Source organism: Cetorhinus maximus, chromosome 15 (genome assembly GCF_964194155.1).
Source record: "Cetorhinus maximus chromosome 15, sCetMax3.hap1.1, whole genome shotgun sequence".
In the NCBI taxonomy this organism is placed as follows: domain Eukaryota; kingdom Metazoa; phylum Chordata; class Chondrichthyes; order Lamniformes; family Cetorhinidae; genus Cetorhinus; species Cetorhinus maximus.
In genome coordinates, this window is record NC_135893.1 from 36,629,592 (window position 1) to 36,643,275 (window position 13,684).

Sequence of the window (13,684 nt, forward strand, 5' to 3'; positions counted from 1 at the left end):
TAAAATCATGAGGGTCAACCCAGCCCTCAAATACATATTGTGAAGCTGGTGTGTTTGGGGAATAACACTTTCATGTTTTTGCTGGCAGCAACAAATGATAATTAAAAAAAATTAATGAACACAGAGAGTGGGTTGAAGATGTAAGGTTGGGCCGGATTTTGAGCTCCCCTCAGGGCTGTGAATGGAGGCAGGCGGGCACTAAAAATAGCATCACTGGCCAGTGTGCCAGGTCCCCAGCTCCATCCCACACTCTGGTCATTTTCCCGGAGGGGAGGTGCATTGGATGGGGAGGACTATCCACCCACACAAAACAGATGGCCGATTAATGCCATTTGAAGGAGGCAGATTGAGATTTTCCAATTGACCTCCAGGTTCCAGAAGTTTTGGGTGGGGTAGGGTGTACAGTTTAGCTGCTGGGAGGCGACTTCCCAGCAGCAGGCCCTAGTTGAGTGGGGGAGGGTTGAGAAAAGAATGGGATGGGGGGGCTAGTGCACTAGTTAGGCCTAGAAGCCCTCCCTGCATGCCTGGGTGCAGTAATAGCCCTAGGCCTCCCTGTGGAGAGGCTCCTTCCCTGTCACCTAGGACGATGGCCTGGCCGCAAAGGCCATTTTTAATTTTCATTTTGAAATTGGGGCGGGGGTGGGGTGGTGGAGAGACAGAGAGGGGGACAAAGAGCGAGAAGGGCGGGAGAGAGAGAGAGAGAGAGAGGGAGGAGCGAGAGATGGGGGAGCGAGAGAGAGATGGGGGAGCGAGAGAGAGAGGGGGAGAGAGAGAGAGAGGGGGAGAGAGAGAGCGAGGGGGAGAGAGAGAGAGAGAGGGGGAGAGAGAGAGAGAGGGGGAGAGAGAGAGAGAGGGGGAGAGAGAGAGAGAGAGGGAGAGAGAGAGAGAGGGGGAGAGAGAGAGAGAGGGGGAGAGAGAGAGAGGGGGAGAGAGGGGGGAGAGAGGGGGGAGAGAGGGGGGGGAGAGAGAGGGGGAAGAGAGAGGGCGGGAGATAGAGGGCGGGAGAGAGAGGGCGGGAGAGAGAGGGGGGGAGAGAGAGGGGGGGAGAGAGAGGGGGGGAGAGAGAGGGGGGGGAGAGAGAGGGCAGGGGGAGAGAGGCAGGGGGAGAGAGACAGGGGGAGAGAGACAGGGGGAGAGAGACAGGGGGAGAGAGACAGGGGGAGAGAGGCAGGGGGAGAGAGGCAGGGGGAGAGAGGCAGGGGGAGGAGGGTGGGAGAGAGGAGGAGGAATGGAGGATGGATAGAGCGGGGGCGCAGAGAGGAGTTGGATGGGTGGGGAAGGGCCGATTCCGGATGGATTGGAGGATAGAAAGTGGAGAGTGAGAGCGAGAGGGAAAAAGAAGAGAGAAAGAGAAAAAGGAGAGGAAGTGAGAGTAACAAGTAGCTTGCACTTCTATAGCATCTTTCACAACCTCTTTTTGTGGTCATCTAAATATTTTGAAGCATTGTCAGTGTTGTAATATAAATAAATAAGTGGAGATAAATCACACTTGGCCCCAACAAGTTTGTCTTTTGTAAACTATAGGAGGGAGTTTCCAGTCTGATATGTTAGGTCCTGCTTAGCTCAGCTGATGCAGCTATGGCTGTTGACCAAAGTCTGTAGGCTAGGGCCCCCACATCTGGAGTCTCAGCTCTCAGTTTCGGCAGATAGATCAATGCAGTATTTACAAAGAGTGCTGCATTGTTAGAGACAGTATTCTTTGAATGAGGCATTAAACTGAGGAACGGTGGTACAAGTGGAGGTTACAGATCCCATGGCAATATCTGTTGATTCTTGTGAACGATTCCTTCAACCAGTATCACCAAAACTTACAGCAGCTAATGGGATATTGTTCCACACAAAATGGTGCCCACCTTTGCCTAACTAACAATAGCCTCCACCTTGAAGTAATTCATTGCATTGCATGTAAAATTGTACGAGACCTTTCTGAAAGACATGACAAAGTGCTATATAAACATACTTCTTTCATTCTTTTAATATTAGAAATTCTCAAGGGTTGAGGGCATTTGTTAGTAAGATTCCTATTGCAATTAATGCCAAGGATTTGACGTTCTGCTTATGATGTTATAAGGCCTTAAAACAGCCACATCTTCAGCAGCTGCAATGAGAGCGAGATCCAGTGGAGGCGTCGACTTTCTATTATGTACCGTGTACCGAACGCAAGAGAATAGGGGGAACAAAGACAAAAAGAGGTGGATTCTGACCATTTATCGGTGGAGTTAATGAGGTCAGAGACCTTCTGTAGATATTCCTTTGCATAGACGACCACCGGCTCCGAGTCATTCAGCTCAACAGGGTAGAAGATAGCGGAAAGCAAAGGCAGCCAATCGACAACCGGAGCTAACACCTGTAAAAGAAAAACCAGAACATTACTAAGTAAAAACAGGCCATGGACAGGTGACAAAAAATATTCCAGAATGAGTCAGAAGCGTGGACTCAACTCACACGGGCTTAGAAATCAGAGCATGAACTGGCACAGCGTTAATATTTATCAGCTCCATATACCACAAGCAAGTAAGAAGTGCCAGGTGATTATTAAGAATTCAAAGAGATAAAACTCTTAACTCTGAAGGTGTTTTAGAAATAAATCCTTTCTAAACTTCACTCAGTTCAATGGTGCAATTGGAACATTGTGGAAGGGATTGGGGGCAGAGGACAGAGGAGGAGAGAAAATCCTTTTACCTCACTTTGTAAAGATCTGAATACATCCCAAGAACAAATATCATCCCTCTTATTGTTTTTGATAATAATTGGTTTTTAAAAAAATGGTCAAGACGTAATAAAAGACGAGAAGGAATTACCCGTAATAATTAAAGTCACTCCACTTACACTGACCATAGGTGGACTAGACCGTTGGTGTCCAATACATTAGCCACTAGCCACATGTGGTTAACTGCATTTTTGATTACTAAAATAAAACTGATCAATAGATACCGTTGTTGGTCATGTGACATCAATAGTCAGTGCACACAGATGAACTTTAGCCATTTTGCACATCTGTTGGTAACATGGTAAGAGGAAAATTAGAATGTCTGAGTATTTTTTGATCGTTGTGAGTGCATTATTTAATTACTCAATGGTGGGAGATATTTATTAAGTAAATATACATGAAGTACTGTTACCTGTAATGACTGCAAGGAATTTTCCACATGTGGCTAAAACTGTGGGGCCATGGTCACACCTGTAGCTGGTCAGTGGTCTCTGTTGGATAACACTGGACTAGACAAGCATTTAAATTCTCTGGCAAGAAAAGATTGTTCAGCTTGGAGGAACAACATTACAAACATAGTGCTATATAAACATAGGACTCAGCTGCTGTGCTGTGATTGCACGTCATGGCTGAAGCCAATATTCCAGCTGATCCCAGTGTCTAAGACACTGTGAGCGATAAATCAAGACCACCACTTATAACAAGAAGCTCATAATCCGTGAGCTTGTTTCTGGTTCCACTGCTGCTAAGTGGGGTTCCAAGTACAAAGGAAACTATTTTGTAAACTCCAGCTTTTCATGAATTTAGTGTGTACACCTGTTCCACACACTGCGAAAATGCAAACAACAGCCGGTCTATGATGATGGTCAACAATACTGCTGTACCTCTCTTGGAGATAGTTTAATCGCAGTTGCTTGAAGGGTGCCCCTTTATACCTTTTGGAAGAGAATTTTGAACCTTCCACCTTGTTTCCATGGTGCTAGGCTCTCTTAATGCATTCTGATAAATAGCCAATACGGTGGAGTGAGGGGTGTTCAGGTTTAAGTCTCCTGTCGTTCTTCATATTTAATTCGAACTAGTACCTGCAGCACTGAAATAAAACCAGAAAGTATTGGAAAAACTCAGCAGGTCTGGCAGCATCTGTAGAGAGAGAGACGGAGTTAAAGTTTTGAGGCCAAAATGACTCTTCTTCGGAGCCAAAGAACTGGACTTGAAACGTTAACTCTGTTTCTCTCTCCACAGGTGCTGCCAGACCAGCTGAGTTTTTCCAGCATTTTCTGTTTTTATTTCAGATTTCCAGCATCCGCTGTATTTTGCTTTCATACCTGCAGCACTGAGTTATACTGTGAGCTTCGCACTGTTATCTGGCCAGTATAGTAGAGCTCTGTGCACGTTTGTCTGACAACGCCTTAATTTTAAAATTCTCATCATTATTTTAAAATCCGTCTGTTGCCTCACTTGTTCCCACCTCTGTAACCTCCTCCGGCCCTACAATACAGCGAGAACTCTGCGCTCCGCTAATTCTGGCCTCTTGAACATCCCCGATTTTAATTGCTCCGCCATTAGTGGCCGTGCCTTCAGCTGTTTAGACCCCAAGCTCTGGAATTCCCTTCCTAAACCTCTCTACATCTCTCTCCTCCTTTAAGTCACTCCTTAAAACGTTTCTCTTTGTCCATGCTTTTAGTCACCTGTCCTAATATCCCCTTACGTAGTTCAGTGCCACATTTTATCTGTTAATGCTCCTGGAGCACCTTGGGATGTTTTCACAGAATCTCACTGTACAGAAGAGGCCCTTCAGCCTATCGAGTCTGCACCGACACGTGAGAAACACCTGACCTACCTACCTAATCCTTGGCCCATAGCCTTGAATGTTATGACGTGCCAAGTGCTCATCCAGGTACTTTTTAAAGGATGTGAGGCAACCCGCCTCCACCACCCTCCCAGGCAGTGCATTCCAGACCGTCACCACCCTCTGGGTAAAACAGTTTTTCCTCACATCCCCCCTAAACCTCCTGCCCCTCACCTTGAACTTATGTTCCCTCATGATTGACCCTTTAACTAAGGGGAACAGCTGCAGGGATCCGTAGGGATCGTTCCCTCTGGGACACCCTGGTCCACTCCTCCATCACCCCCTACTCCTCAACCCCCACTTATGGCACCTCCCCATGCCCACGCAGAAGATGCAACACCTGCCCCTTCACTTCCTCTCTCCTCACCGTCCAAGAGCCCAAACACTCCTTTCAAGTGAAGCAGCATTCCACTTGCATTTCCCCTAACTTAGTCTACTGCATTCGTTGCTCCCAATGCGGTCTCCTCTACATTGGAGAGACTAAACGCAAACTGGGCGACCGTTTTGCGGAACACCTGCGGTCTGTCCGCAAGAAAGACCCAAACCTCCCTGTCACTTGCCATTTTAACACTCCACCCTGTTCTCTTGCCCACATGTCTGTCCTTGGCTTGCTGCATTGTTCCAGTGAAGCCCAATGCAAACTGGAGGAACAGCACCTCATCTTCCGACTAGGCACTTTACAGCCTTCCGGGCTGAATATTGAATTCAACAACTTTAGATCTTAAACTCCCCCTCCCCCCATCCCCACCCCGTTTCTTCCCGCCCCCCCCCTTTTTTTTCAATAATTTATATAGATTCTTCTTTCCCCACCTATTTCCATTATTTTTAAATCTAAACTAAAACCTTGTTAGTCTTTCCACCCCACCCCCACTAGAGCTGTACTTTGAATATCCTGTCTTCCATTCTTAATTAGCACTTTTCTCAGACAAATGTCACCACCTTCGACACCTCTTTGACCCTTTTGTCTGTGACATCTTTTGATTATCTGCTCATCTCCACAATCACCACACCCTCAATGTCTCTCTCTCTCCCCCCCCACCCACCTTAAACCAATTTATATTTCTCCCTTCTTCTAACTATGCTTCAGTTCTGCCGAAGGGCCATGAAGGCTCGAAACGTTAACTGATTTCTTCTCCGCCGATGCTGCCAGACCTGCTGAGTTTTTCCAGGTAATTCTGTTTTTGTTTTGGATTTCCAGCATCCGCAGTAGCTTTTAGCTTTTTGTTTTTATCTTTGTGTTTAATTGACTGCCACCCCTCTTCAAGAAATGCCCTCTTTGAAGAAGTACGGTTCTGTCCTCCGACAGGATTTCCGACTGTCTCTTCTGCCCTGCTCACCTTCATTGCTTTCCATTTCTCTCCTGGTGTCTGACAAGGTGTTTACTAAAACCCGCTTTCACAGCCATATCTCCTTTCTCAGTGACTGTCTCCGTCTCCGACTCACCCCACGTGGATTTCAACTGAAATTCCATCCCTCTTGTTTCGAACCCACCCAGGATTACAGGTATCTCCGGGACATAAAACGTTTCTCGGACTGCTGTTCCCGTCGCATTCTGAGATCCACACTCAGTGCCATGCGCCGCCATATGAACACACTCGACCTCTCCCTCCAGCAGCACCGCCGCACCCTTTTTCAAAGCTGCGCGTGCCCCCAGTTTCATTTTATTCTTCGCCTCATCCGTCGCCTCAACAAGAAACTTTTTCTCTTTCTCTCAAGTGCTAAGGAACGCAAGCTCCAACAACTCATCGACTCCAACACCCATCTGGGACCCTCCACCCCTGCCTGTCCCTCCGTCCTCACCCCATCTTCCAATCCCAGCCCCAGCCACGTATTCACTATACCCCCTGACCTTCCCCTCTCCGATGCTGAACGTTCAGTGCTCAGCAAAGGACTTAGTTTCATACCCTTATGCCCTCATCTCAATGAATTTCGGGCTCGGCATGATCTGAACTCTTCTTCCGCCGTCTTCGTCTCCGTGCTCACTTCTTTGGGCAGGAGTCCTCTCCCCGTTCAACGGATCCTTTTACCCACCTCCAATATTCTCCCTCCACTTGGACCCCTCCCTCTGGATTCTTACCTTCTCTTGATCTTTTCATTGAGAACTGTCGGCGTGACATTAGCCGTCTCAATTTCTCTGCTCCTCTCACCCATTCTAATCTGTCTCTCTCTGAACTCACTGCACTCCGTTCTCTCAGGTCCAACCCCAACATTGTCATCAAACCCGCTGACAAGGGTGGTACTGTTGTTGTCTGGCGCATTGACCTCTACCTCGCGGAGGCTGAGCGTCAACTCGCAGACATTTCCTCCTACCTCTCCCTGGACCATGACTCCACCACAGAACATCAAGCCATTGTTTCCAGGACTGTCACTGACCTCATCTCCTCTGGAGATCTTCCTCCCACAGCTTCCAACTTGATAGTCGCCCAACCTCGGACGGCCCGCTTCTACCTCCTACCCAAAATCCACAAACAGAACTGTCCTGGCAGACCCATCGTGTCAGCCTGTTCCTGCCCCACGGAACTCATTTCTCGTTATCTTGACTCCCTTCTCTCTCCCCTTATCCAGTCCCTTCCCACCTACATCCGTGATTCCTCTGACACCTTACGTCACATCAACAATTTCCAGTTCCCTGGCCCCAACCGCTTCCTCTTCACCATGGATGTCCAATCCCTCTACACCTCCATCCCCCACCAGGATGGTCTGAGGGCCCTTAGCTTCTTCCTTGAACAGAGGCCCCAACAATCCCCATCCACCACTACTCTCCTCCATCTGGCTGAACTTGTTCTCACACTGAACAATTTCTCCTTTAACTCCTCTCACTTCCTCCAAATAAAAGGTGTGGCTATGGGTACCCGCATGGGCCCCAGCTATGCCTGTCTCTTTATGGGGTATGTGGAACATTCCTTGTTCCAGTCCTACTCCGGCCCCCTCCCACAACTCTTTCTCCGGTACATCGATGATTACTTCGGTGCTGCTTCATGCTCTCATCGGAACCTGGAAAAATTTATTAATTTTGCTTCCAATCTCCACCCCTCCATCATCTTCACATGGTCCATCTCTGACACTTCTCTTCCCTTCCTTGACCTCTCTGTCTCAATTTCTGATGATAGACTGTCCACCAATATCCATTACAAGCCTACCGACTCCCACAGCTACCTCGACTACAGCTCCTCACACCCCGCTTCTTGTAAAGACTCCATCCCATTCTCTCAGTTCCTTCGCCTCCGTCGCATCTGTTCTGATGACGCTACCTTCAAAAACAGCTCCTCTGACATGTCCTCCTTCTTCCTTAACCGAGGTTTTCCATCCACGTTCGTTGACAGGGCCCTCAACCGTGTCCGGCCCATATCCCGCGCATCGTCCCTCACGCCTTCTCCTCCTTCCCAGAAACATGATAGGGTCCCCCTTGTCCTCACTTATCACCCCACCAGCCTCCGCATTCAAAGGATCATCCTCCGCCATTTCCGCCAACTCCAGCATGATGCCACCACCAAACACATCTTCCCTTCACCCCCCCTGACGGCATTCCGTACGGATCGTTCCCTCCGGGACACCCTGGTCCACTCCTCCATCACCCCCTACTCCTCAACCCCCACTTATGGCACCTCCCCATGCCCACGCAGAAGATGCAACACCTGCCCCTTCACTTCCTCTCTCCTCACCGTCCAAGGGCCCAAACACTCCTTTCAAGTGAAGCAGCATTTCACTTGCATTTCCCCTAACTTAGTCTACTGCATTCATTGCTCCCAATGTGGTCTACTCTACATTGGAGAGACCAAACGCAAACTGGGTGACCGTTTTGCGGAACACCTGCGGTCTGTCCGCAAGAAAGACCCAAACCTCCCTGTCGCTTGCCATTTTAACACTCCACCCTGTTCTCTTGCCCACATGTCTGTCCTTGGCTTGCTGCATTGTTCCAGTGAAGCCCAACGCAAACTGGAGGAGGAACAGCACCTCATCTTCCGACTAGGCACTTTACAGCCTTCCGGGCTGAATATTGAATTCAACAACTTTAGATCTTAAACTCCCCCTCCCCCCATCCCCACCCCGTTTCTTCCCCCCTCCCCCCCTTTTTCTTCAATAATTTATATAGATTCTTCTTTCCCCACCTATTTCCATTATTTTTAAATCTAAACTAAAACCTTGTTAGTCTTTCCACCCCACCCCCACTAGAGCTGTACTTTGAATATCCTGTCTTCCATTCTTAATTAGCACTTTTCTCAGACAAATGTCACCACCTTCGACACCTCTTTGACCCTTTTGTCTGTGACATCTTTTGATTATCTGCTCATCACCACACCCTCAATGTCTCTCTCTCCCCCCCCACCCACCTTAAACCAATTTATATTTCTCCCTTCTTCTAACTATGCTTCAGTTCTGCCGAAGGGCCATGAAGGCTCGAAACGTTAACTGATTTCTTCTCCACCGATGCTGCCAGACCTGCTGAGTTTTTCCAGGTAATTCTGTTTTTGTTTGGGAACAGCTGCGCCCTATCCACCCTGTCCATGCCCCTCATAATCTTGTACACCTCGATCAGGTCGCCCCTCAGTCTTGTCTGCTCCAACGAAAACAACCCAAGTCTAACCAACCTCTCTTCATAACTTAAACATTTCATCCCAGGCAACATCCTGGTGAATCTCCTCTGCACCCCCTCCAGTGCAATCACATCCTTCCTATAATGTGGCGACCAGAACTGCACACAGTACTCCAGCTGTGGCCTCACCAAGGTTCTATACAACTCCAATATGACCTCCCTACTTTTGTAATCTATGCCTCGATTGATAAAGGCAAGTGTCCCATATGTCTTTTTCACCACCCCACTAACATGCCCCATGCCTACATTGTAGTTTTGCTACATTAACTCCACTCATCTGTACGTAAATGTGGGTTATATTTTTAATGTTAACAATTAACATTGTAAAGTTTGAAAGTTAAACTTACACGTTTGTGTAGACCGTTAAAAATTTGCCCAATAGCTGTGATCATGCTTTCAGCTGATTCATGTCCTTTGTTGTAGTCTGATGAACCATCAGATTAGCAATTTTACTCCCCCGTTGTCCCCCAGTGTTTCCAATTCCTAATATTTTTACATCTAATAAATAAATTGGCCCAGAACTTCTGTGGAGTGTCAATCGCCATCGGATTGCCACTTCGCCCCTTTTTACTCAGCCAGGTTGGGAGCTGCATGTTTGTCATCTGACCTGGTGACCCAGGCCTGGTGAGAAATGTGTAGTACAGCAGCTCTAGAGTCCTTCCAGTGCAGGGCAGCATCATTGGGGAAGGAAGACATGCCCCTCCCCCCTTGTTACAGCACTAGCTGCCGTAAAGCAGCAAGTTTAAAGCTTCCAGCCACATTGAGGTAAGTGGGTGAGGGAGTTAGGGTGGTCAGGAGGTTGGCGGGGGGGGGGGGGGGGGGGGGGGGGGGGGGGGGGGGGGGGTGGTGGTGGTGGTGGTGGTGTGGGGGAGTGGAGGGTGAGGGGGGGGGGGGACAGAGTGGTTAGGATGGTCAGGAGGTAATCAGAGGTTGGAGGAGGGTAGCCGGGGGAGGTGTGGAGGTGTCGGGCGGTAGTGGGGTAGTTGGGAGTGCTGGAGTAGTATGGGGTTGGGATAATAGTTGTGAGGGTAATTGTTGGGGGGGGTGGTTGGGGCTAGTTAGGTGTCAGGAGGGTAGTCGATGGGGGTTGGAGTGTGGTCAGGAGGGGTAGTCGGGGGTGGGGAGTTGGTCAGAAGAGGGGTCGGGGGTGGGAAGTTGGTCAGGAGAGGTAGTCAGGGGGTCCAGTGGGGGTCGGGTGTCAGTATCATAGTTACCCAGGAGTTAAAAATGGTTTTAAGAGTCGGAACCATCCAAAGTCTTTGATTTAAACCGGAGTATCAGATGGTTCCCAGTGCAGCGTAATTGCCCATTGGAAGGTTAAACTTCCTGGGCAATTCCCGTGCAATCCTAATGTGGGGATCTTCTGGGGTACCTCCGGGGTATGACCCCCTGGGGAACAGAAGTGCTGGGCCACTGTTGGGAGCAGATGAAATCCAAAATTTGTAACACAAAAGTGTTCAATCACTATTCTCTCAGGTAGCTCACAGCAGAGTCTGGGAAATTAATCTTTAATTCCTGGAGGGTTGGCAACCCTAATTTATAAGTGGATTGCTCCAGAATGTCCCCTATCACTCTGTGCTCGCTGACCTACATTGGCTCCCCATTAAGCAACATCTCAATTTTCAAATTCTCATCCCTGTTTTCAAATCTTTCTATGGCCTCACCCTTCCTTATCTCCTCCAGCCCCACAACCCTCTGAGATATCTGCATTCCTTCAATTCCAGTTTCTTGAGCATCTCCGATTTTAATCACTCCACCACTGGTGGCCATGCCTTCAGCTGCCTGGGCCCCAAGCTCTGAAATTTTCTCCCGAAACCTCTCCACCTCCCTTTCCCTCTTTTAAGATGCTTTTTAAAACCTACTTTCTTAACTAAGCTTTCAGTCATCTGCCCTAATATCTCCTTCTGTGGTTTGTGCCCAATTTTACTTTGGGGTGCTCCTGTGTAGCGTCTTTGGATTTTTAAATTATGTTACAGCCGCTCTATAAATGCAAGTTATTGTTGTTGAGGTCACTACCGGTCACTTGAATAGCTTGGGAATGGGGTGTTGCTGTGCTGGGTCTGGGGCTGGGCCCAAAATCTGGAGCCATTCCAGGGAATCGTTAATAAGAATTACTGGAAGATCGATCAAGACCCATCCGGTTCACCTTCTACCATCCTGGTCATCACATGATACAATGAGAATGAATTACAGAACTGTTTACATCAGCAAAACAGACCTTTCAGCCCAACCTGTCCATCCCAGTGTTCGTGCTCCACTGGAGGCTCCTCCTTCCCTACTTCACCTCACCCTATTAGCATGTCCTTCCATTCCATTGTCCCTCATGTAGTTATCTAGCTTCCCCTTCAATACATCTATGCTGTTGGCCTTGACTACTCCACCTGGTAGCAAGTTCTACCTTCTAACCACTCTCTTGATAAAGAACTCTTTCCTGGATTTATTAGTGATTACCTTATAGCAATGGCTACTAGTTTTGGACCCCTTCTGGTGTGGAGGCATCTTCTCTATGTCTAACCCATTAAACCCATTCATAACTTTAAAGACCCCCCATCCAGCCTTCTCTTCTCTAGAGCAAAGAGCCCCAGCCTGTCTGGTCTTTGCTGATAGTTTAAACTTCTCTCATTTCTGGCATCATCTTTGCAAATCTTTTTGCATTTTCTCCTGTGGCTACATCCTTTCTGTAATATGTGTACAGTACTCCCAAGTGTGGTCTAACCAAGATTGAATCCAAGTTTAGCAATGGAGTTATTGATTAATCATAGCATTTAATCTCCATCAATTAGCCTACAACAAAACCCAGACATGAGGCATGGAAACCCCGGTGATAAACTGCTTTGGAGACCAAAGGTTTAAAGTCACCTCTTCCTCCCAATCATGATACACTCACCACATATAATGGCTCATATTAATCATATACTACATTCCAAAATATTCATTTCTGAAAGCAATTGATCCAAATTGCATTTGATTGAATCAATACTAACTGTTTCCATCGTCCCCTCAGGGAGCCTGTTCCATAGATTGGCCACTCACTCATTGAAATAATGTTTCTGCAAATCAATTTTCCAATTTCAAGAACAGGCTGTGTCCCCTGGTTCTGCTGTTCTGGAAAAGGTGAAATGGCTTGTCAGGATCGATATCTAGTCTCGTTAGAATCCTAACTACAGCAATCATATCAGTGTGCCAGTTGATCATGCCAACAGGAGTGGAGTGAGCGCTGCTGTAGAGTGCAGGAAGAGATAGAGCATTCAAAGTTCCGAATAATCATCGATTGGGAGTAATGTTTGCGGGGTCGGAATTATGTAGCAATTCCCATCACTATAGGGTGCTTACCGTTACGATAGATAGGGTTTCACCGTATTGCAAAGGCCTGATGAAAGGCCATTGGCCTGAAACGTTAACTCTGTTTCTCTCTCCATGGACACTGCCTGACTGGCTGAATGAGTATTTCCAGCATTTTCTCTTTTTAATTTCACAGTAACTGTTGCTGAAGCACAGTCAAAGCAGTGAGATTAAACCAGTTACTGATCCCCAGCCCAATCAGATACTGTTTACCTGGAGGTTTCGTATGGTCATCTTGTTGTAGATAAGCTCTTCGTCCCTGCGGTCTTCCTGGGGGACAGTAATGTTGGCCAGGGCTCCCTCAAAGTCCAGAACCTGCTGCATTTGTGCCCGAGTGGAAGTCTCCTCACCGTCCAGTAGCACCCCCAGCTCCACCATGTAATTCAGGTAAGCTGTTAGGATCTGGGCAAAGACAGGGCACATGGTTTACATGAAGGCCTATTTTACAGCAGAATTACAAGGTAAACACAAACATGGCTCCTGATTCTCAAAGGCTTAACTACACAATTCCCTGGGATGACATTGTTATGGTGATCACAACTTTTCTGTAACAATCTATAATATACTGAAAGCCATGCTTACGGTGAGCACTTGCTGCAAGAGTCACAAAGAGACAACTGAAGGTCTGTAACTCTTTGCGATGGGCATGTGAAGCAGTGGTGTACTGTTGAAGGCTGAGTCAGAGAGACAGAGTGCATGGATAACAGCTTGAATGCATGTGGTGACCCAGGGAAGAGGAACATCAGAAGGAGAGTTTGAAACCCTGGAGGTGAACCCTTGTGGAAGGTGCCTGAGAGAAAGCGTTGGTTTGGGAGAACATTCCAAGGTGAGGTCTTGTAGATTGGAAACCCTCACCTATCAAGCTGGGTTCCACTCTGGGATCAGGCTTGTTCAGAGGTAACCTCAGCTGGGATTGTGATAGTCCCACAGCACTGTATTTACACTGATCCCCACAGGTACAGTATCTGCAGAGTCTGAAAGGATCCCACACCCTTTTTCAGAAGGAGCCAGTACATCCTGGCTCCTGATGGTCTCGATGTATCCTTTGCTGGCTCTGAAATCTAGGCAAGTTTATGATCATGAGCCTAGCAATAGCAGACAGTAAACCATTCTGAAAATTGATTTAGCTGCTGGATTGATCCTGTGTCTCCTTAAGGACTTTCTTCCATCTTCAAAAACCATCAGAGTA

The 13,684-nt window shown here is 47.7% G+C and overlaps 1 protein-coding gene across 4 annotated transcripts in view; it reads right to left on the bottom strand.

The window, feature by feature from the left end:
• LOC144690609 (endothelin-converting enzyme 1-like) overlaps positions 1 to 13,684 on the bottom strand; it is a 359,428-nt gene that overhangs the window by 81,852 nt on the left and 263,892 nt on the right. For all 4 annotated transcript variants that reach the window (XM_078558277.1, XM_078558278.1, XM_078558279.1 and 1 more), the window contains 2 exons: positions 12,709 to 12,897; positions 2,205 to 2,347 (listed from right to left, as the gene is read on the bottom strand). In XM_078558277.1, the coding sequence (XP_078414403.1) occupies positions 2,205 to 2,347; positions 12,709 to 12,897 (332 nt within the window). The remainder of the gene's footprint in view (positions 1 to 2,204; positions 2,348 to 12,708; positions 12,898 to 13,684) is intronic.